Here is a 23,864-nt window from a genome sequence, read left to right on the forward strand (position 1 = left end):
CTACGGTAGTCATTCGAATATTCAAGGAGGACCATGAACCTGTGATGAATGATGCATATAAAATTGTATAATAGTCCAATATAATATTTTATGATAATCCTACGGTAATGTAAGTTTTAATGAGCTAAATTTGCAATAATTTGTATCTAGATTCATCGAATTTATATGTATTTACATTTGTCATCAGTGAAACCATCAAATACTAACAATTTCTATAAAACATCCTTTGTAGTGATAAATTGCGATGATAATTATTTAATTGAAATGTCGACATGATTGATTCAAAAGCATTACATATTTGAAAAATTGGACTGATTACTAGGAATTGTATATTGCGCCACTTTGTTTTAAAAACTTGTTTTCGAGTCTATGGTGATTTGTAGGATCTATGCATGATTATGTCAGAGATTTATTTTCAGCAAACTTTTAATTAAAAGATAATTTTGAATGGCGCAAGCAAGTTAAAATTAGTAAATACGTATATTTATGTGAAACGAAATTTCTTAAATGGGAATCGGTTAATATTTGAATATTTTATGCGACCAAAAAGTGTTTCCTCATTTTCTTTAAATGTTTTAGTTTTATTAAATAAATAAGGGAGTTAATAGATTTTTTTTTTTAAATAAAGGGGCAAGCATATTATATTGTCTTTTTCAAATATCTATTTTGATATATATTTTGGGAGCCAGATGCTTCCTTCAGTGTATTTAGCAAATGTTTACTCTCATAATATTGACATACGAGTATGCGGAAAACGAATATACCATGTTTTTTTCTTAGTTGAAAAACAATCTTTTAATTTCAAAATCGAGCAAAGGAAAATTTAGAAAAAAAGAACAATTAAAATATAATATAAATAAAGTTTTCCTGTAAACAATATATAAATGAGGGTCCAGTTATACAAAACCTTATTAATTTTTTGAAATTGTTTAAAAGAAAGTTGAAATATAGAATTAAACTTTTACCTTATAATAAAATGAACTTAAAGAAAGAAAATGGAACGAAGATATAGTAACAATGACTTTTTGTAAAAGAAAAATCATAATTGATTTTGGTAATATATTGTGCATTTTACTGTTATTCACTGTTTTAAATAACGTGTATCGAATTCAAAAAATGAAAATATTACATAAATATTCATGTTTTTCCCTCTTAAAATAAATCAGACAGTTATAGACAGCACGAAATATCATACATAATAAGGAGCACAAACAATATATATAGCCTCGCATAATATTTTTTTATTCATTCAAAAATGTTCTAAAAATATCCAAGTATTTCCGAAGTCTACATTTCGAAATTTCAAACCTCTTTTCTGATTCATAGACAATTTGCAAAACTCGACGAAGTAAAAATAAATAAGTGGATATACTTTCATAAAATAAACATTACAATTTCTCTTTGAGTACTTTTATGCACTTGAAAGTTTTAACATAGAAAAGTCTGAGGAAAATCTAATTAGAAATTACTGTAGGAAATTTGAAACCACTTGACCCTCAAAATGGCAAAATGCCAATTTCTGCCCAACTATTGTATCGCCTGTCAAATTCCCGGCTGCTACTATTAATTTCAAAAACTGCCCATTAATGCCTATTTTAAAGGGTTATATGTGAAATGTTTTGTTGTAGATATTTGGCAAATTATCAATTTACAAAAGATTTGGTGTGTGGATATTATTATACATGGATGCCTTCTGTTTTCTTTACATTTTTTTCTTTCCTTGTGGTTGACCTTGAATTCATTACGTAAAGTTTACATTTACATGGTTTGGTTTTTTAAGATTTGGTAGCATATCGGAATTTTAGATTAAAATATTTATTGTAGTTTATGGTGGATTTGTTGATTTTCATTATTTTCTTATTTTTTATTTTTAGATAATATAATCACAAAATGTCCAGCCATCGTTTGCCAAGGAGAACTCGCGTCTATGACGCTAACTACAATATTGGACAGAGCTACTACAAACCAGCTCTGGATGACTTAGATCGCAAATACTATGGAAGGTGAGAAAGATCTTTTAAAGTAATCAGATAATTGTGTTTATACGTAGGCACCATATAAAAGAATTTAATTAAATGAAAATTACGCCCGTTTCGATCTTTTTCAAAATTGAAGAAAAGAATGATCTACAGAAATATTTTGTTAATATAATTTATTAGTAGTACTAGGACGATTAATTAGATCCTACATAACCCGGCTTTAGTCAAAAACTACTATAAACATAACATATATTTATATTCTGCACTTTTATCACTGTGTAGCTTTATATAACTGCGATTTTATTAAAAATTACGTTAATCTTATTTATGATAATATTCAAACCATATGGACAATCTTTCGTACTCTGAAATTCAATAGTTGCATACAAACATATAATCAACACTGAAAATAATGTTTCTGGAAAAAGATTCGTTCTGATTCGAGTGAAAAAATTGTATTCATTAGTTTATTTCAACCCATATTACGTTTTTTACCTACTCTGGCGCGATACCATTTTTGAAAGAATTTTTACACCAAAATTACATTCTATGAGTAGCATCGAAGAATCCAGATACTTAACCAAATTCAACCAATAAAATTCTTATAATAATCTTCTTGAAAAAATTATCTTCTTGTTTTCGGGTTTTAATTTCTTAATTTATTGCTCTATTTATTGTAAAATAATAATAATAAATAATTAAAAAAAATAAAAATAAAAGCTAAATGGCCATAGACATGATAAATAAGGAAAAGTCACAAGCTTCAGCTTTGATTTGATTGATTGGTTCCGATTTACGATAAACACAACCCCGCAATTAGAGAACTAGTCTAAAGTCATTGACATATCACATCGAGTTAGCCCTCCCGGGCTTTGCCCCGGGGGCAAAAAGGTGTAATCGACGTCGTCCATCATTCCATTGCAGGGTACACAGTGTGGGGATCGTGCGTTAATGATCTTTTGAAAGTAAGACTGGAGGCCTCCATTCCCGCTTAAAAGGAGGCTACTCAAGTCCCCCTTAAGTCCTCCCTTACGCTTGGAGATGGTCTCGCATTCTTTAGCATGAAGGGTGGGGGGTCACTCCCATGGTCACAGCCGACTCTGCCAGGTTTGTTCTTATGCTTACGATACACCTTCTTACTAAGAGTATTAGCCCATATTTGTGGTCTGTATAGCACGAAGGACTGCGTTGCACTCATGAGAAGGCATCTCTTCTAAATGCAAGGACTTCAAAATTTGCCATAAGCCGATTTAAAGCAGAATTGGTAAGGTAGGCTAAGTGTTTTGAAATCGTCTTGCTAGTGTCATCCCTGTCTTCTTTTCTTCAGCTTTTGTCCCGGCTCCTCGTGGTCGGTTTCGCCATTTTGCTTTATCAAAAGCCTGATCTGAATGAAATCGCGAGGCTTTCAAATCTCCATCTAGCATATCAATCTGCCGTTGTTTCGGTCGGCCTATTGGTCGCTTAATATCGACCTCGATGTTCAGATCAATCCCGGCGAAGACGCCTATCTCGCAATCTTTCCACGATCGGTACAATCCCATATCGATCACGGATATCTTCCTTTCGGATGTGATTAACACGTGTCACGCCCCTAGTCCAACGCAACATCTTCGTCTCTATTACTGTAAAACGCCATTCATTGTCTTTTATAGTCGGTCAAAACTCAGAACCGGAACCAGGACCAGGGCGGGCGACAATGCTGCAAATTTTAGATTTGAGACGTTCATTGATACGTTTATCACAAAGAACGTTGTGGAACGCCTCTTCATCCAGGTTGCACTAATGCGTGAAGCAATTTTATAACGCAGTTCTCTATAGTTAGCTTATTTATTCTCTCACTCCTGTGTATGTCCCGATCACCAGAAAATCACGTAATAATAATCTTAAGGTAAAAGTCTAGAGTGTCCAGTTCAGTGAAACTCCTCCATGCTCATTCAACTAATAAACCAGTGGGCACTTAGGCACCTTAGCCGGCACCAAACCGGGTTGTGAAAGAAGAAGAGATCCCTGTTTGGCTGAAGTATTATTGAAGCTACCTTCCTGATAATGGGTAGAAAGAATCGCGAAATTGATATCATCACATCGTCCACATACGCCAATGATCTAATTTCGTTTTTACCAAGCTCCTTCAAGATTCTTTTCATAACTAAAAACATTTTTGCTTAGTAGGCTAAGATGGCTAGTGTACTGTTTGTGGTGGAATAATTGCTCAATCGATTCTGCCAGCTCGTGAAGGGCTCTGTCAGTAGATCATACTTTCAGAGAAACTCCAAGGATTTCAGTACGAAAAAGGTCTGGTTTAGCTGTCTAGGAGTCTTTTTTAGTATATGGAGGAGAGAAATCTTAGAAAAAATCGGTCCGCTCCAGCACTGCCGCACAGACATGTGGGGTTCGCAGCCAATAAAAACCACCCCACGTATTACTTCAAGGGGTGAGTTTACCTTTAGGCACTCGGGATCCTCGTCGTTTGAGCTTTCCTTTTCTTTCCTTTCATCGCCAGCTCATTTTGTATTTTTATAATTCCCGAGGAAACCTTAAGCCAGCTCTCCTTTGATCTCAGCATCTCCGCAACAATACTCCCCGGGCTCACGTTCCTTCCTAGCGCTTGTTCGGGCTCCTTCCTTCCATCACGAACCTTGGGCAATGAAACATGACATGCTCTGCATCCTCCGGTGTGCCACTACATGCAGGACAATTTGGCGAATCATTCAGACCAATGCGGTATAAATACTGCATATAGCAACGACCGTATCCCGTGAGGAACTGGGTAACGTGGTAGTTGGTTTCTCCGTGCTTTCGCCTAAGCCATATCCTAATGTTCGGAATAAGCCTGCGTGCCCACCGGCCCTTCGAAGACTCGTCCAATTTGCGTTGGCAGAGATGATATGACTCTGATCATGCGGCCTTCCTCCGTTCCGTGTGCCCTTCCATAAGTCTTCCATGGTATAACATATTAGCTTCATTCGCCAGAATGTCGATTGGTATCATGCCCGCCACCACCAATGCTATCCCGGTAAACCGAATTCGCCTGCTTCCGTCTTTGAGAGTTTGCAAGCGTCTCTGCCCACGCAGGTTAATGGCAATCTTCTGCAATATTTCAGCCCACCAACATTCGGCAACACTCTTGCAAGTGCCGTAGTGGTGTCAGCTGGCTTTTGACATGAATACTCTAGGTGCTCCCTAAAGCTAAGTTTGGCGTCAATCATCACCCCCAGGTACTTGATAGCTGGTTTAGAGACTACCGTTTACTTACCAACTTCCACCTTCATGATGTTTTTTTTTCCTACGGTTTGTTATTATGCCCGCTTCCGTTTTCTAATCCGCCAGGGTCAACTCGGTTTTTTCCAGCCAGCTCTTTCCCGCTCTCACCGTCTCCATCGCGTAAGCCTCCACCTAATCTAGGTACTTCGCTACAACAATTACAGCCAGGTCATCGGGAAAGCCTACAATCGTAGCCTCCTCTGGGACGGGAAGCACAAGCACACCATTATACATGACATTCCACAGCAAGGGACCCAGTACCGAGCCCTGTGGTACCCCCGCTGTGACGATGTATTCTTTGGGATCCTCATCCGTTCCGTGCCAGAGTATTCTCCTCTGTCTTCTCTCTGAGAGGTAATTCTCCACCAAACATGTCAGATATCCAGAAGCACCTATGTCAGCCAATACGCTTTCAATTCGGTTCCGGTTGGCGGATTTGAATGCGTTTTTGACTTCCAGCGCCACCACGGCACAGGAACCGCAAGCATTTAGTGCGTCTTCTGCCAGGCTTACCACAATGCTTATCGCATCCAGTGTATAGTGAGCGCGTCTGTTATATATGACTCCCTCCATCATCTTTCCCATTGTATCTAGCAGGCAGATAGGACGATATGAGGCTGGATCTGCCGGTGGCTTGTTAGGTTTGGGAAGCAACACCAACTTTTGCTTTTTGCACTGGGCAGCGAATAGTCCTTCTTTTAAGCACACCTCGAAGGTGTTGGCGAAAAAGTCGGGTCTGGCCATCACTGTCAGCTTCAAAGCTCGGATGGGGATGCCATCCATACCTGTGGCTTTACTGTCACCGATCCTATCACATATTTCCCGCAGCTCTTCCTCGGTAATTGGAGGCATTCGTTGACCTGAGCTACCGTTTATTTTCCGCTGTGTTTCTGGTAAGGAAACTGTTTCAGTAGTCGCAAACAGGACACTTGGGGTGATCTCTGCAGCCTTTTCGCTATAACCCTGTAGGCCTCGCCCCAAGGGTTTATGCCGACATTTTTGCACAACTGTTTGAAGCAGTTCCTTTTGCTTTTGAAAATTGCCTCCTTCAGACGACCACAGAGTTGTCTATGCGTCCCCTCTCACCGGGTTTTCCACTGAGTTTCTGGTAAAGCCTCCTTGTCCGGAAGATGCGGTTCGCAAACTTGCTATTTCATTGTTCCACCAGTAGTTGGGCTGCCCTCTGGGTATCGTATGCTTTCTTCTCCCATTGGGTGATCTGTGTGGCTTTTTTTATGACTGCCCAATCAAAGATATATCAAACTCAAGTGCCGCAGAGAACGTCTACACCTCGAAAGCTTTCGCTGCCCAAATCGGTGACCCACCCGGCAATCTGTGTGACCGTTTTTTCGAGCTCAATCCGCCCTTGATGGATGTAGGTTGTCTTGTGGTCACTGTGAGTTTAGTCTTCACTAACTTCCTAAGCAACTCTTCTGATTAAAGTGCTCATTCTGTCGGAAATCAGATTTTCCTCTCTGTCTCGACACGATGAGCATCGAGCTTCATCCTGCTGACTTGTTGGTAAAACTTGTGCGCCTGGTGTGGTTACTTCCTGTAGTTTTCAAGCATGTTTGTGGCCGTATCAGTGATAACGTTCTTAAGGTGATTGTGAAGATCCATATCCGTCCATCATATCCAAGACATCTGTTAGCTGCGGTTATTGCGGCATTCATTCCCCCCTGATAGGTGTTACGTCGGGCTGTGTTGTGAATGGCTTCAGTATCCATTTTCACCTGATTGTCAGAGGGGATTGTAGGTGGTATTGTAATTCAAGCTCGGATCACTATGCCAACGAGGCAGTGATCCCAGTCCCTTTATGTTTTGAGGCTGAGAGGTGGCGGCGTTCGATCAGCAGGTAGAGGCCCACGTATGTTTGTGGACCGCTTTCCACGCAAACTAGGTACTTCCAACAATCGTTTCGTGCGATACTGCTAACTGAATAATCGGCAGTCCGTTATCATTGGTATCCCTATGGAAGCTATGGGAGCAAACGTATCGCCTGAATACGGGCTTATATTTCTAAATTTGCCTCGCAGAGTGCATAACCTTTCGCTTATGTTTTTAAAGTTGATAACAGCAGGTGTTATTTTTTGGCTGACTAACACACCTACTCCGGGCACATGGTTTACTGGGTGGCCACTATCATATATGGTGTAGTGGCTCTTCTCCAGGAAACCGGTCCCTGTCCATCGCATCTCTTGCAATGCTTTTACATTAGCCTTATGTTGGGACAGGGTATCGACTAGCTGCTGAGCAGCATTCGGTCTGTATAGGGAGCGCACGTTCCATGAGAAAATGCACAAATCGTTATTCCGTTGTCGTCGCCGGGTTCATCGGTTTAAAGTCCATATTGTCCGAGGCTCCTTTTGTGGCTTCGAAACTTCGCTTTGTCGTGTAGGGTTGCCAGCCCTACCCAAATTACGACCTGGAGGACCAGTTGGTTCAATTTGTCCCGTTTTTAGGCGCGGGAGACTCGCCTTCATCATTCTCCGTCTGCAAATTTTCATTAAAAAAGAACTCCCAGCGATCACCACGTGTAGGTGGAAATAGAGTTTGGTAGTAGAGCTGTTGGTGTTGGTTCAGCAGACGTTTCCCAGTTCCAATGTACGTTTCGCCCTGGGACCTATACTACTAGCTAAAAAGCAGAGCATATGGAAAATGGTTCAGTTTGGGGATATTTCTTTGCTAGAATTTTTGTTGGTCGCCCCTAACCGTTCCAATTATACTTGTTTTTATAGCACATCAATTACATTAATTCTTGGGCATATACCATCTGTAGTTTATATTGTCGCGAGTTTCTATTGTGTCAAAGAAGATGTTTGGTATGAATTTATTCAATCGCCCCCCCCCCACAACAACAACAAAACCTGGTTAAAATCTGCTTACTGTCTGTCATACTCATTTTTCTCAAAAACGGCTGTACCGATTGACGCCAAATATGGTGGGAAGGTGGAAACTGTGAACATACAGTGAGTTTTATCGCTCTATGTGGGACTCAAGGGGCGAATATTGTCATGTGGGGTATCAAAGGTCTCGATTAGTACTTTCCAATCCGTTTTAGTATTGGAGCCGATTGGAAAACGAGAGAGTGAGGGGGTCATAAAGGGGATATTTGAATTAAGCTATTCTCAGAAACTATTTACCAGAAATATCTGACAGAAATCATGATGATCCTTCTATATGACATAAAAGCAGCAAAATACCCTCTCTATCAACACCTGTTAAAATAAGGTCTCTAATAGTGTATAAATATTATATATTTGTAAAATCTACTACAAACTCCCCTTTAGTTCTTCCTAGACCCGTAAAATAATATATCTTTTAATTTAGAATAAGATAGACTTTAATATGGAGCAGCTTACTGGAAAGTTTGGTCGAAATCCTACTATTATTAACAAGGTTACCGTTGGTCAAATTTGCCTCCTTTGCACCAAATTGGTACCGAACATCTCCTTCAGCCATGGGACTATAGTGCACATGATCGCTATTGCAATTGGACTTGATGTAATCTTTTCTGCCGAACTATTTAGGCGGCTGGACTCCCGCTTTATACGATGGTTTGTATTAGATAGAAAATAAATGCTTTGGAGTCTCGCCGGTTAATTTACTCAGGTCGGGTTTAAGCTCCTCACAAAGGTTACAGCTCTATTTACGTCGAGTTTTGCTGATGTTTCCAATCGATTGACAGAAATCCAACCAGGGTATTTTCTTGGCACCCCTATGGTGTGGTGGTTCAATTTTCCTTTTTTATAATGGTAGGATTTTGGGGGGGTAGGAAACCATGTAAGCAAGTGCTATCGCCTTCTTAAGGTTCTCTGCTCTTGAACATTAGTTGCTTGGAGTAATAATATTAGAATTGGTTTTACTCGATAACTTGGATGTAAAGGCCTCGTAGTCATGTTGTGTTCTGTGCATTTTATAAAGGAGCAGGGAGCAGGGCAGAAGTGAGGCAGCGTCAGACGATTTGCCTCTGCCCTGGTAAGACTCCACAATTCTCAAAAAAAAAAACTCATCTAGTCGATTCCCCTCGGATTGCTAGAATATTTCGAATATCTGGCTTAACGTTAACATGGGAGAGCGTCTGCTTTTTGACAATCTCATTGGGGTGTGCGTTTATTTTTCATATTCATATTATACTTTCAAAATCTGACAAATCAATTCGAAAACTACAAGTGACCAATTTCTTTTATTTAACCTCTGAAATTATTAACTCTCTTTTTAACAATGCTTAATTACAATAATTCCGTTATTTTTTCCAGTTTTGTCCCATCGCATATAAGCCTGCAGGCCTTTGAGGAACATGCCAAGAAGCCGGGGTTCAGCGATCGCTTCCCTATGCCTAGACTCGCCCCACCAAACTCAAAATTATATAATTTATTTATATAAATTTTTTGTTTCGAGCCCATAATTAATTATAATTTTAGCGATCGTATTTTCTAAAATGCATTTTTCATTATATTATTTCCGGTACAAAACGAAATTTTGTGATGCATTTTAAACGTTTTCCGATTTTTCCATCGCGTGCTTAAAGTTTTCAAACAACAATTTTCCGGTTTTCTGTTTTCTTTTTTCGTTTGTATTAAAATGCAATTGTACTTGGGTTTTTGCTTTGCTAGTACCGCGTCTTCAAGATAGATAGATTACCAGATTTATTTAGAGTTTATTAAATCGTGTTAGAATACCAAAATATGTGTGTTATTTCGTAGTTTATATAATTCTATGTCCCATTTCTATTTCGGCTGATCAATCTAAAACGAAATTCAGGTAATAATTTTTTATATGTGAAGTAAATAATTGTGAACTTCTTGGTTTCCAAAAAGGCTTGCAAGTGGGCTTGTCTTCTAATGTCAGCTAGAGTAAAATACATCATGCAAAAATTAAAATACACACTTAATATAAGTTTAAGCTTAATAAAAAATTAGCTGGTTTATTTCTATTATTTAGCGCTACCACACACATGCTATTTCTCTATGAAAGTGTTTCAGCTTGGTTCATTGCATTCGACATTTTCCACCATTTTTGACAGATGCACATGGTCCCAGCGAATGCAATGGATCAATCTTACACCTGTTTTGGAATCTTTGTAGGTTTTGGATACATTTTCACTTCTACCTAACACTTTAGGAATTATGTTTCAATATAACTAAAAGCGATAATGTTTTATTTTCCATGAGACTAATAAAAAGTTAAACAATTTTGGTAGAATCGTTTGAAATAAAATTCTAAAAATGAATTAAATACTTTTAGATCTGCTGAAACCAATAGTACTCCACGGGTAAATTTCGATTTGGACACCAAAATTGATGATGACCTTAAAGCAGCTCGTTCACGGGCAGCTAAGGCGATCGCTGAAGAAGCTGTTTTCGACTCTCGTGGAATAAGGTCTCGCAAAGGAGCTCCGCTCAGCTCTGCTTTTGAAGATGATGATGAAGACCTGGGCGTAAGTTTTATATAATTTTATTAATGGTTCTACCGAAAATACAAAAACTATCTATATAATATATCTAAAATTGCAAAACAACTATAACATTTTAAAATAAAACTTATCTGAAAGATTCAGATGACCTTTATTTCCTTTGAAATCTCCTTAAGATAAATTATTGATATTCCATGCTCGCGATTAGAATGCTTTCTTTTTGAATAAAAACCGAATAACCTCCCTATTTTTTAGGTGAGACAATCACTTACCCGTATCAGAGCTGCCAAAAAACAAATCGCTCAAACCATTAGTGATTTTGAAGCAGAAGATGATTTCGCCTCTATGCGAAAACGTGGAGGTGAAACTGCTCGGAAATACTTGGAATTGGATGGAGAGGATGACTTTAGAAGCAAGCCAAGATCCCGTCGTCTCCTTGATATGGATGGTGAAGAAGATACTGGCAGAAGTAAATTCAGACCACGACGACTTCTGGATATGGATGGAGAGGAAGATACAGGAAGCCGATTGAAATCTCGTGCTCTAAAGGTAATTTTGTAGTGGATTCTTTTAGTTAAGGTTAATTTGGTAGCTGCACTACCGATGTCTAAGAAATTATTGAATATTGATACAAAATAACCAGACGATGCCTTTGGGAGCTATCTTAAAAAAATCCCAATCTAAAGACATCTGCAAAACTTAAATCTGAATTATTTAGAAGATCATCTTTTATGTATTTCTGTATCTGCTTGGTCGACTGAGAGCAGGTTCGTTTCAGACCTGGATACTCTGCTTTTGCTGCTTTGTCCAAAGTTTGGAAGTGCAACTATCTCAACACTACCGTCAAATGGAGACTATTTCGCGCTAATGTTCGCTCTTTGTTACTATATTGGGAGAAGATATCGAAACTGAGCCCCACTGCTCCTCATTTCTGCGATTCATCCCTGGATCCTAACATTGGAGTATTCAGACCTAAGGCAATAACTAATGAAGAACTTGGTCAGAGTACGGGCCAGATACCCGTGGACATGTTGATTTGAAAGCAGAAATGGCAGTGGAAAGGTCACACATTAAGGAGGAGCTCCATAAGGAAGAACTGCAATGCCGGCTAGCCGACAAGTGGGTTTCTCTAGAATTGGTAGAAACTGACAGCAATCGCGCAACCAAATATATGTATATCGCCGCAATATCTAGATTCCACCAGAGTCCAGAGAGAGGAATAAAGGGGGGAGGGGGGGTTCCCCCTATTTTTGGGCTCTATCCAACGAGAACTTGATCTATCGAACCCTACTTATATACCTCCTGCATAATCGCCCCGAACTTTACCTCGCAACAACCGGTACCCAGTCTAGGCCTGCCATAATAGAAAAATCCAGACATGCCGGCTTTGCGCCGAGGTCCACCAATTCGATATGCCTAAAAGCTGTCTGGCGTCCTGACCTCCATCTCAGGCAGGGTCTGCCTTGTCTTCTTCTTCTATCATGGATATTGCCCTTATAGACTTTCGGAGTTGGATCATCCTCATCCATGCGAATTAAGTGACCGCCCTCCGTAGCCTCTTGAGCCGGATTTTGTCTACAACCAGACGATCGCTCATATATTTCGTCGTTATGTAGGCTACGGAATTGTCCATCCTCATGTGGGGCGCCAAAAATTCTTCGGAGGATTGCTCTTTCGAACGTGGGCAAGAGTTTGCAGTTTTTTGCTAAGAACCCAAGTCTTTGAGGAATACATGAGGCCTGGCAAGATCATAGTCTTGTTCAGTAAGAGCTCTGACCCTATGGTGAGACGTTTCGAGGGGAACAATTTTTGTAAGCTGAATAGGGTCTATTGGCAGCCAACAACCGTGCGCGGATTTCATCGTCGTCGCTGTTATCGGTTGTGATTTTGGACCCTAGATAGGAGAAATTTTCAACGGTCTCAAAGTTGTATTCCCTTATCTTTATTCTTCCCGTTTGACCAGTGCGATGCGATGTTGTTCGTTCTTTTGGTTTTGGCGCTGACGTTGCCATTATATAGTTTGTCTTGTCTTCATTGATGTGCAGCTCAAGATCTCGCGTCAGTGACCACCTGCTCGATCTGGATGAAGGTAGACTGAATACCTCGTCATGTCCATATCGTCAGAGCAGGCCAGTAGTGGGGTGAACCGGAAGAGGACGGTAAATCTCGCATTTACATCGGCGTCGTGAGTCACTTTCTCGAGGACCAGGTTAAAGAGGGCGCAAGATAGGGCATCCCCTTTTTGTGGACCGTTGTTGATGTTGAATGGTCTCGAGAGGGATCCTGCTGCTTTTATCTGGCCTCGCATATTTGTCAGGGTCAGCCTAATCAGTCTTATCAATTTCGTCGGAATACCAAATTCTTTCATGGCCGTGAACAGTTTTACTCTGGCTATGCTATCATAGGCGGCTTTAAAGTCGATGAAAAGATGGTGCAACTTATGTCCAAATTCCAACAGTTTTTCCATCGCTTGCCGCAGAGAGAAAATCTGATCTGCTGTTGATTTGCCTGGAGTGAAGCCTCTTTGGTATAGGCCAATGATGTTCTGGGCGTATGGGCCTATCCGGCCTAGCAAAATGGCGGAGAATGTCTTATAGATATAATAATTGCTGCACTGTCTGATATTCCCCTTTTTATGTATGAGACAGATAATGCCTCTTTGTCAATCGTCAGGCATTGATTCGCTGTCCCATACCTTGAGCACAAGTTGATGAACCACTTGGTGTAATTGGTTGCCTCCATATTTAACCAATTCGGTTGTAATTCCATCGGCTCCTGGCGACTTATGATTTTTTAGCCAATGAATTGCATGGACTGTTTCTGCGATACTTGGTGGTGGCAGTATTTTTCCGTCGTCTTCAGTTGACGGGACCTCCAACTCGCTGATGTTCTGGTTGTTTAGTAGTTCACCAAAGTACTCAACCCATCGCTCCAATATGCCCATTCTGTCGGAAATCATATTTCCCTCTTTGTCTCGGCATGATGAACATGGAGACTTGTTGATAAAATTTGCGCGCATGGTGCGGCTCTTTCCTATACTTTTCGAGTTCACAGACCTGTTGATTCTCCCAGGCTTCCTTTTTCCGTCTGTCAAGATGCTTCCCGCTCGAGGGAGTTCGTGATAAGTCTCTGCGCGTGCCCGCGTTCTTTGAGAATGCAACATTACTCGGGATGTGGCATTCTTCCGTTCCGTTGCTAGCTTACATTCATCGTCAGACCAGCCGCTCCGACTCCTTTTGCGGCTGGGGCCAAGTATGTTTGTGGCTTTGTTGATGCTTCATCTCCAGGATCTCTGTTGAATGCGGTTATTGCGGTATCCATTTCCCTCTTATAGGTGTTGCGGAGGGCTGTGTTGTGGATGGCTTCAACGTCTACTGTCACCTGATTGTCAGAGGGGATTTTGGGTGGTGTTGTTATTCGAGCTCGGAGCACCATGCCAACGAGATAGTGATCTGAGTCTATATTGGTCCCCCTATATGTTCTGACATTCATCAAGGCTGAGAGGTGGCGGCGTTCGATCAATACGTGGTCAATTTGGTTAAAGGTGGTCCAGTCTGGAGAGGCCCATGTATGTTTGTGGTCTACTTTCCGCGCAAACCAGGTACTTCCAACAACCATTTCGTGTGACACTGCTAATTGAATAATCCGCAGTCCGTTATCATTTGTATTTTGGTGTAAACTATGGGAGAAAGCGTATCGCTTGAATACGGGCTCTTTCCTTAGTTGGCTGTTAAAACCCCCAAGAATGATTTTGATATCATATCTGGGACAGGCTTCGAGGGTCCGTTCTACTGCCTCGTAGAAGGTATCCTTCTCCGACTCTTCAATCCCCTCTGTAGGGGGGTGGACGCTAATGAGGCTTATGTTTCTAAACTTGCCTCGCAAGCGCAGAGTGCATAGCCTTTCGCTTATGTTTTCAAAGCCGATAACAGAAGGTTTCATTTTTTGGCTGACTAAGAAACCTGCTCCGAGCACATGGTTTACTGGATGGCCACTATAATATATGGTGTAGTGACTCTTCTCCAAGAAACCGGTCCCTGTCCAACGCATCTCCTGTAACGCTGTTACATCAACCCTATATTGGGACAGGGTATTGGCTATCTGTTCAGCAGCTTCATCTCCGTACAGGTAGCGCACGTTCGAGAAAATGCCCAAATTGTTATTTCGTTCTCGTTGTCGGGTTCGTCATTGTGTAATCCGACGAGTCCGAGGCTCCTGTTGTGGCTTCGCAACAAGTTGTTTTCCGTGTAACGTTGTCAGTTGGTACAATTAATCCGTTTTTAGGCGCGGGAGACTCGCGCTCATCTTTTCCATCTGCAGCTTTTCGTTAAGAAAGAGCTCCCAGCGGTCACCACATGGAGGCGGAGAGGGATTGGTAGTAGAGCTGCTAGTGTTGGTTCAGCAGGTATTTCCCAGGTTTTATGCTCCATCGTGGGTACCAATCCACGTTTCGCCCTGGGACCTATACTATCCTTTGGCTTGTCGTTAAATTCTCATGGATTTAGCTCTTTTGGCTCTCACTATTCTTATGCTATTGTCCATAGCACCCTCCATTATCTGTGTGAAACTCAATTAGTCTTTCATTTGCTGCCACTTTGTGGAGTTGAACGAATTAGATCGCAGACTGCGTTCTTCGAAGACAATACAAACGTCATGCATTTCCGTTTCCGTCTCCATGGCAGGTGACCCTGCTGTGAATGGTCTATTAATCATTTGCGCCATATCGCAAGCAGGCAGGAAAAGGCTGGCAACCTTATTTTGATTTAAGCAATCCTACGCCTTGCTGATACCCCGGTCATTCTGAAGATGGCTCTCCTTGCGTGCATCTGTATGTAAAGATAAAGAGAAAGCCATCCTAAAGGGATTTCCAAGTATGCTGTTGCGTATGCTCTCATTGCTGATCCTTGCTATGGGCCTGCAAATAATCAAAGCTCTGGTAATTTTCTTACATATGTTTTCGACTTGTGTCTTCCTAAGCTTTTGGTCTAGTCCGTATATCGAAAATCCGGCTTCGTGGTGGTGGTGTTTTTCTTTCTGCATATTGATGGTTTATCAGACAAAATATTACGGTCTTCCCCTGTAGGATAAGACTTTGGAAAATAAGTTTTAACACGTAGTTGTACCATGACTCCCGCATTCTCGGTAAATGTCCCATCTTCCTATTTCAGATAGACAAAGGAGATTGGTCTATTCTTGACTTCAAAGTTGTATAGCCCTGCAGGTTCTATAGTTTTGGTCACTCGAAATATGCTATATATATTTTTTTTCCAAAAAAATTAGCCTAGACCAAAGAAAGTTTTTTCGAAAAATGCCTGTCAACTCGGCGAAACATTGGGTGAATAAATATTTTTCCAAAAAACATTTTTTTGGATGAAACTCTCTTTTATTTTTTAAATTGGTCTTCTGATTTGTCTCTTCACAAAATTTCCTGAAATTATTTTGCTTTGCATTTCTGAACGGGTTGCGTCGTCCTGTCGACAGTGCGGTGTTGGCCAGTCTCTGCTTTGCTTCGCCCGTTTGAAGAGCTGGACTTCTGTTCCTGAGTTCCTGTTATCTCCTTTGATAAGGTGACTGTCTTGACCAGACAGCTAGCCCCGTAATGATGAATCCTGTGAAATTTTCCTCCAGTTCCCAGTTCCAGTTCGTCTTTGATATGACCGCTCGCCTCTGGCGCAGATGCCTTACATAGGAATCCGCATCTATTCTTCTCGGATCCTTTACTATTCATTCTAGTTCAGTTACTTCGGCTTCGATTTATATTATTCTGTGATTCGACATAGAGGGTTCCTCTGAAACTAGTCCAGCTATAAGAATATTCTCTAAGGTTATGTCTAGGAACTCTGGTGTTAGTTCTGAATGTCCTTGCATTTTCGACTTTATATATATTTAACCTGTTCTTCTTCTTCAGCATTTGTTCCGTGCAGAAACTGGGTCGGTTCGCCTTGATCGGTTTCGTCGTTTTGCTCGGACAAAGTCCTGATCGAGATGAAGTCGCGAAGCTTTCAATTCATATTTGCTGTGTGGGCCGATCTTGGCTTGTGTGTTCAGCGCGAATTATGTGTGTATATCATCGAAGATGCCGCTCTCGAAATTTTCCTTGATAGTATAGCCTTCAGTCTTCTTTAACGACGGATCAAAGATGGCCTGTGGAGTCAGCGCGGGGGTTTTCTCGAATACACACAGTGTATCCAAGTCGTATGGTCTCCCAGGTTTCGTCAGTTTATTCCAGGCGGAAGTACTGGCGAGATTCGAGCCCCAAGCGTAACATAGCGATTCTGACCGACAGCCAAGCGGCCATCAAGGCCTTGTACTCAGCGACGACATCTTCCAGGCTGGTGGGGTGCAGAGACGCGCTGAACCGTCTGGGCGGCACACTCAAAGTCACTCTCCCCTGGGTTCCTGTGCATAAGAACATAGAGGGGAATGAGCGGGCTGACGGATTGGCCAAGCGAAGCTCTGCTCTTGGCAGCCCTTCGGTGTATACAGTTGGTGTTTTGCTGGCGGGTGTCGAGGGCGGAGTCTACTTGCGCTACCTAGCAGCCGCGGGCCTAAGAGGGCGAAGGCTTACGATCTGTGCCAAATCAGGGAGAATTTGGCCCGCTTATAACATACCCCGATCACGGGAGCTCCTGTGCCAGACGCGTGCAAACGCATTCAAGATTACGGCGGTTTGCACGGGGAACTGGCCCATAGAGGACCATGTAGCCAGGTTCGACATACCCTAAAATTCGCACTGCCAGAGCTGCGGAGAAGGAAGGGAAACTCTCATGCACTTTTTCTGCGATTGCCCAACTCTAGCTAGAGTCAGGCTACGGATACTGGGTAAACCATTCTTTGGGGACCTCAAAAAGTTTTCTAGCTGCAGGGTGGGGAGCTGCTTTCCTTCGTGAATGCTACGATCTTAGAGTTTGTGGCATCAAAACGGCGCACCACAGCGCTAATTGAGCTCCCTGGGGCGGCCAAGGGTCTCAAGCTTTTTATAAAGAACCGTGGCGGTCATCTCGAATAACCATAAGTATACTTACGTATTAGACTATTTTATACCTTCTGAAATAATCTCAGTAATAAATTTTCATAGTACTGACAGAACTTATGGCTATATTGTGTATAATTGGTGCAACCCTATATCAATCGTGAATGCCTTAATTTCGGATGTGTTGTGTCACTGCCCCTAGATGCTGTTCATTGCCTTCTAAGGTTCAGCATTCAGAACCACAAAGAGCCAACGATGAATCTTCGATTTGATTTTTCGTGGATGCGCGAATGCGCGACGCAGTTCACTATCAAATCTATTCCTCTGGGACTATTGTCCTGTTTCAAGAGATCCGGTTTTTTTCTATCGATATCGCGGATGATGAGAAGTAGTTGGGCGTTGCTTTTCCAATACTTCACCAGTCTAACGACTTGTTCTGGTGGAATCCGGGTATCGTTGCCTGAAGAGTAATGGAACTTGAACAATGACTTGATCTCCAGTCAAAACCTCTCAATATATATTTTTAATTTGGATTTAGGAATGTTGCAATCAACCAACAACATCAAACCGCACTGGTCAAACCACGAAGAAGAATAAGGACAGGAGAATACAACTTTGAGACCGTTGATAATTTCTCCTATCTAGGGTCGAAAATCACATCCGATAACAGTTACGATGATGAAATCCGTGCACGGTTGTTGTCAGCCAACAGAGCTTATTCCAGCTTACAAAGACTGTTCCGCTCCAAACGTCTCACCATAGGGTCAAAGCTCTTACTGTACAAGACTATGATTTTGCCAGTCCTCATGTATTCCTCGGAAACTTGGGTTCTTAGCAAGAAAAATTGCGAACTCTTGGCCGCGTTCGAGAGAAGAATCCTCCGAACATTTTTTGGCCCCCTACATGAGGATGGACGATTCCGTAGCCTACATAACGGTGGAAGCTATTAGCGGTATCACGACCGTCATTATGGATAAAATCCGGCTCAATATGTTACGGTGGGCGGGTCACTTAATCCGTATGGATGAGGATAATCCCACCCGAAAAGTCTATAAGGGCAATATCTATAGTAGAAAAAGAAGACGAGGCAAATCCTGCCTGAGATGGAGCGATGGTGTAGGTGAGGACGCCAGACAGCTTTTAGGGATATCAAATTGGTGGACCTCCGCGCAAAACGGGGGTTTCTGGAGTTCTTTCTTAAAGCAGGCCTAGACCGGATACCGGTTGTTGCGCCGTTGATGATGATGATGATAGACAAAATGGGTATATCCTTGGTTACAACCTTGTAATATATCTTGGGTGCTCCTGGCAACTCTGCAATACGTTGAAAATTTAAAAAAATGTGCTATATTTACATTAAATATAAAGAATGCTTTTTTGAATCCCCTCATTGAAGGATCAAATGTTTAATCTGGATGAAACTTTTAAATTACCATTGGCATTTCAGCCGATGTTTCGCTGGTTTGCGATCGATTTCCATGTTCAGACCAATCTTGCTTTCAAATGAGTTCATATCGATCGCGGATGTCCTCAGTTCGGATGTAATTATGGCGTGTTGTGACATTGGTCAAACGAAAGATCTTCGTTCTATTACCATTAGCTGCTACCACTGTCTTCTATGGTAGCGGAACTATTGAGAACCATAGAGAGGGAACGACACTGCGGTAAATTTTAGATTTAAGACGTTCGTTGATGCATCGATGACAAAGAACGCCAGTTGAGGAATACTAGTTCGTCCAAGTTGCGCTGATATCTGAAGCAGTTCACCATCTAACCTAAGGAGAAGAAGGTGCTCAACTCTGGGATGAATATCGTCGTTTCAGCAGATCCCTTTCTATGAGTTGACATCACGGATGACGAAAACACTTCATCAGTTGAACGACTTGTTTTGGTGGGATCCGGGAGTCGTTGCCTGTAGCTCGATACCGGGACTGCTTCTGTAGTTCTTCAGCGGAAGTCTAATGGAATTTGGGCAATCACTAGATCTTCAGTCAAAACCTTTCAAAGAGATATATATTTTAATTTGGATGTAGGAATGTTGCAAGCTTTTGGTTTTTTTGCAAGAGACATCCAAAATTACTTGCACACCTTGCAAGGTAGGGCTCTGCCTCACCCAGGGTTCTCGAGCTGACACTACTACAATGTCGTCCTTGGAAATTGCTTTTGCGTGGTGGAGGCTTACTTGTTTTTTTTGTACTGATCGCTGGCTTCGTTGATGTTTGGAGCTCTTCTCCAACGTCGGAGTATCATTCTCTAGGACTTATTCGATTTCTTTGAGGATCCCGGTAGACTTTTTACCTTAAGTGTCTTGCGAAATATCCGTTTTCGGCTTCTTCTTATTCACGTGAATTAGGATGTTACCGAATCTATAGTTGATCCGGAACTTGTTTGTCCTAATTGCCTCCAATGATGGGTCATTAACCTGATCTCTCGGTTTGCTTCTCCATATTTTGCATAGTTGTTAGGGCAGTGCGAGTTGTTGCGAGGTTCAGAAACTTCTCCATTTTCATCCAAGAGAAAGGAGTAGTAGATCATCCCCAGAACTTGTTGACAGCTCTGCACCCTTCCAGTCAGGCAAATCTGGAACTATGGTCCTGAGTCACGCCGACGTGTCCTCCGTCGTGCAGTCTACCAGTATTGGATTTGGTGGCAACCTTATACCAAGGAACACACGCTTCACACTCCCTCTCTTACACATTCGCCCGACGTCCGCAATGATTTCCCACTGCTCTTTTACTGCCCTTTTACTGTGCTATTATAGCTAACGCTGCGTCTCCTGACACTTTCAGAACCGAAGTTTCCTCCTTCCTTTGGGTTATTCGGGAGTATTCTCCTCTTGTGGGCTGATATCTGCTGTTCTCCTCTTCTTTGGATCCGTTTTTGAAGGCTTAAGTCTATCCACAGCTCTCATAAGGATTTCTTCTGGGTTGAGGCCTTCCTGTACATACCGCAGATACCATTTCGCTCATGCGTTATTGATAGATGTTTTCTTTCTAACGTTGTGGTCTTTGTAGCAGGTCCATATTGAGTGGGCTCCACTGGCCCGCTTGCCAACTTCTTTTTTATGGCCCCACGAGTATGGGGGTTAAATGGAATAGGCTAGGCTAATTCAGTGAGGTTACCAGAAATCGGTGAGGTTCCGTTCAAACAAAGTTACACCTGTTGGCAAAATATGCAATGGAAACGGTTCACATTGCACCTTGGAGTAGGGGAAGCGCTTTCGACTTTTTAGTGTAGATCTGTAGAATTTTGTTTACAGTCGGGTCGCCACATACGAAATGTGGCTATCACTATGCACTAACAATCTTGGTAGATGAGAATCCTCCGGAGTGCAATAAGTTGACTCCTAGAGGGCTGCATTCCGCATCAATCTAACTCTGTACATCTAACTCTATTTTGATTCCTTGCTAACTAGAGTCAGATACTCGCTAGAAAGGATAAGTTAACAGAAAGCAACTTAATTTTAGTTTTCAAAAAATAATCACATAAACTTGTAAGCCTCTAGCTGACTTCGATATGTGTAAAAATTCTCGAAAAATCAATCATTATGTCAATGATCAGTCTATACTCTCTGCAATGAATTAGTAATCATCCTCGTTCCCATAGAACCTACATCTCCAAACCCAATGGGACCTTCAATGTTTTGTCTATCATTTTCATTATGTAACTTGTATTCATTCTTACAGGTTGCATAAAACATCAAAGACTTTTCGAATTTTTGAATATTTCAACTGTACCCGCTTCAACATCTATGCAGTCCAGCTTCAACCTTCCGCTTCTTACAATTTAATTAAAAACCTTTCTGAGTGGTTTCGTTTTTAAAGTTAGTAGCTTATGACCGAATGCTGGCAGTATTTGGATTTTGGGCAGCGGGTCAAATAGAGCCAAAATAACGATTTTCCATTTTACATATCAACGAACAAAACTTTGCTAACGTAAGCATCTACCCTTTACTGTTTTTCATCCCTCGAATCCTCTTTTATAGTTCAGTCCAAAGTTCCAAAACCCTTTAACCTTTATCAGGTAAACATAGGAAAAAGGCACTATTAAGCGTCATTAGTATTATTTTTAGATTCCATCGAAGATATCCCGTCTCGCCCGCAGAATAATTCGAGGCTTCCTTAGAATTCCATTTCCCGGTGTCTGATTAGAGATTATAGAAATTAGATAAATTTTGTAAAATAGATAATTGTTTTCTTCCGGTTCCTAATCGTTGAAATCGTTGGTATCATGGCAATCATACTCGTGGTTACCATAATCCAATCTATAGGAACCTTGCTATGCATTATACAGAACAGACTAGCAATTGCATGCCTTTATTTTAAGTTATCAAAATTTTCCGTCCCAATATAACTTCCAAACTGAAACAAACCATTTTTGATTGCAGGGCATATCAAGATTAGACGACGATTCCAGCACATCCGCTATATCATCCAGTTTCAAAAGAGTTGCAATCTCCGATACGGTGGAGTCATCAAATTCAGCTGCTTCAATGCGTGCCCAAGCCACCAAAGCTCGATTAGCTGACATTGAATCAGAAATGAGCGAAAGATCCGAAAAAATGTTGGAACGTGAGAAGCGTGCTGCAAACTTGAAGAAATTTTTGGCCGAAACTGACATGGAGGCTATCACAGCTGAATAAATATAATAGAAACATTTATTAGTTTTATCCTATATTGTTAAACGTATTTTATATTGCCTGACATTTTGAGTGTTTCACACGTACTTGTTCAACGCTTTCATGAATTTCAACCCTAATTCACTCGAGTTCTAGTGTTCTAAGAAAGGTCTCTGTCCAAATTTCCACTTGACGCGGACAATATAAAATATGTAATATGTTATAATTAGATGAAAGAAAAAAAGATGAAAAACTATGCGTATCTCACTCTGAACATATCTTAAGTTGTGTGTAAATATTGTTTGATAAAAGAAATGTACGAACCAATGACGAACTATGTATCGCGGTGTATTTGCCAATGCATCACCGTCAAACGACTTCTCAACCACAATCTGAGACTAGTTTATAATACTTAATATTCATCTATCTGTAATTGTAATAATCTGTAATGGAATATAAAACATCTATGTCTAGTTAAGGTAGTTCAACTTAATGCATTCGCTTAATGTTCTATTTTTTACAGTTACCTATATGAAAATAATTGTTGAAAATAAAGGGTTTGTTGGGTGCTAGTACTCCTTTTTGATGACCATCGTTTTCAGGCTCATGAACTCTACTCGTCTAAAGTTCGAGGTATCTTTTGACAAATTCAAGGATATTCCTTAATATTGAAAATTCTAAGGAAGGAAGTGTAACTCTCTATCACTAACTCCACGAAGAAAAAGATCTGCTAATTGCCTTATACGTCCAGAGCTTCGGAACGTCGCCACGCATTATCCTCGGAGTCTCGGTTTCGGCACCATAGCGGGCCAACTCTTGAAATGAAAGAATGGCGTGGGATGAAAACTGTTGCATTCCTTTAATCTGGGTCGCCTTCCCGTTCGAACGAGGTATTGCCCGCCACAATCCTACGATTCTGCACTTTTCTCAACTTTTACGACCCGGGGGTCGTGCAAATTTTCAATTTTCCTTGATTTCGGCCAGGTCGACCGACCACTGATTTTCCGGGATATCTTGTCTTCCTGGCATCATCATCATCAACGGCGCAACAACCGGTATCCGGTCTAGGCCTGCCTTAATTAGGAACTCCAGACATCCCGGTTTTGCGCCGAGGTCCACCAATTCGATATCCCTAAAAGCTGTCTGGCGTCCTGACCTACGCCATCGCTCCATCTTAGGCAGGGTCTGCCTCGTTTTCTTTTTCTTCCATAGATATTGCCCTTATAGACTTTCCGGCTGGGATCATCGTCATCCATACGGATTAAGTGACCCGCCCTCCGTAACCTATTGAGCCGAATTTTATCCACAACCGGACGGTCATGGTATCGCTCATAGATTTCGTCATTGTGTAGGCTACGGAAACGTCCATCCTCATGTAGGGGGCCAAAAATTCTTCGGAGGATTCTTCTCTCGAACGCGGCCAAGAGTTCGCAATTTCTCTTGCTAAGAACCCAAGTTTCCGAGGAATACATGAGGACTGGCAAGATCATAGTCTTGTACAGTAAGAGCTTTGACCCTATGGTGAGACGTTTCGAGCGGAACAGTCTTTGTAAGCTGAAATAGGCTCTGTTGGCTGACAACAACCGTGTGCGGATTTCATCATCGTAGCTGTTATCG

General features: G+C 41.4%; 1 protein-coding gene across 2 annotated transcripts in view; it reads left to right on the plus strand.

Moving 5' to 3' along the window:
• Positions 1 to 22,819, plus strand: part of LOC119648195 — a 38,929-nt gene extending 16,110 nt beyond the window's left edge. For both annotated transcript variants that reach the window (XM_038049786.1, XM_038049787.1), the window contains exons 2-5: positions 1,875 to 2,003; positions 10,488 to 10,680; positions 10,912 to 11,205; positions 22,017 to 22,819. In XM_038049786.1, coding sequence (XP_037905714.1) covers positions 1,891 to 2,003; positions 10,488 to 10,680; positions 10,912 to 11,205; positions 22,017 to 22,271 — 855 coding nt within the window. In that variant the 5' untranslated portion in view covers positions 1,875 to 1,890 and the 3' untranslated portion in view covers positions 22,272 to 22,819. The remainder of the gene's footprint in view (positions 1 to 1,874; positions 2,004 to 10,487; positions 10,681 to 10,911; positions 11,206 to 22,016) is intronic.
• The last annotated feature ends 1,045 nt before the right edge of the window (positions 22,820 to 23,864 follow it).

Source organism: Hermetia illucens, chromosome 2, assembly GCF_905115235.1.
Source record: "Hermetia illucens chromosome 2, iHerIll2.2.curated.20191125, whole genome shotgun sequence".
In the NCBI taxonomy this organism is placed as follows: domain Eukaryota; kingdom Metazoa; phylum Arthropoda; class Insecta; order Diptera; family Stratiomyidae; genus Hermetia; species Hermetia illucens.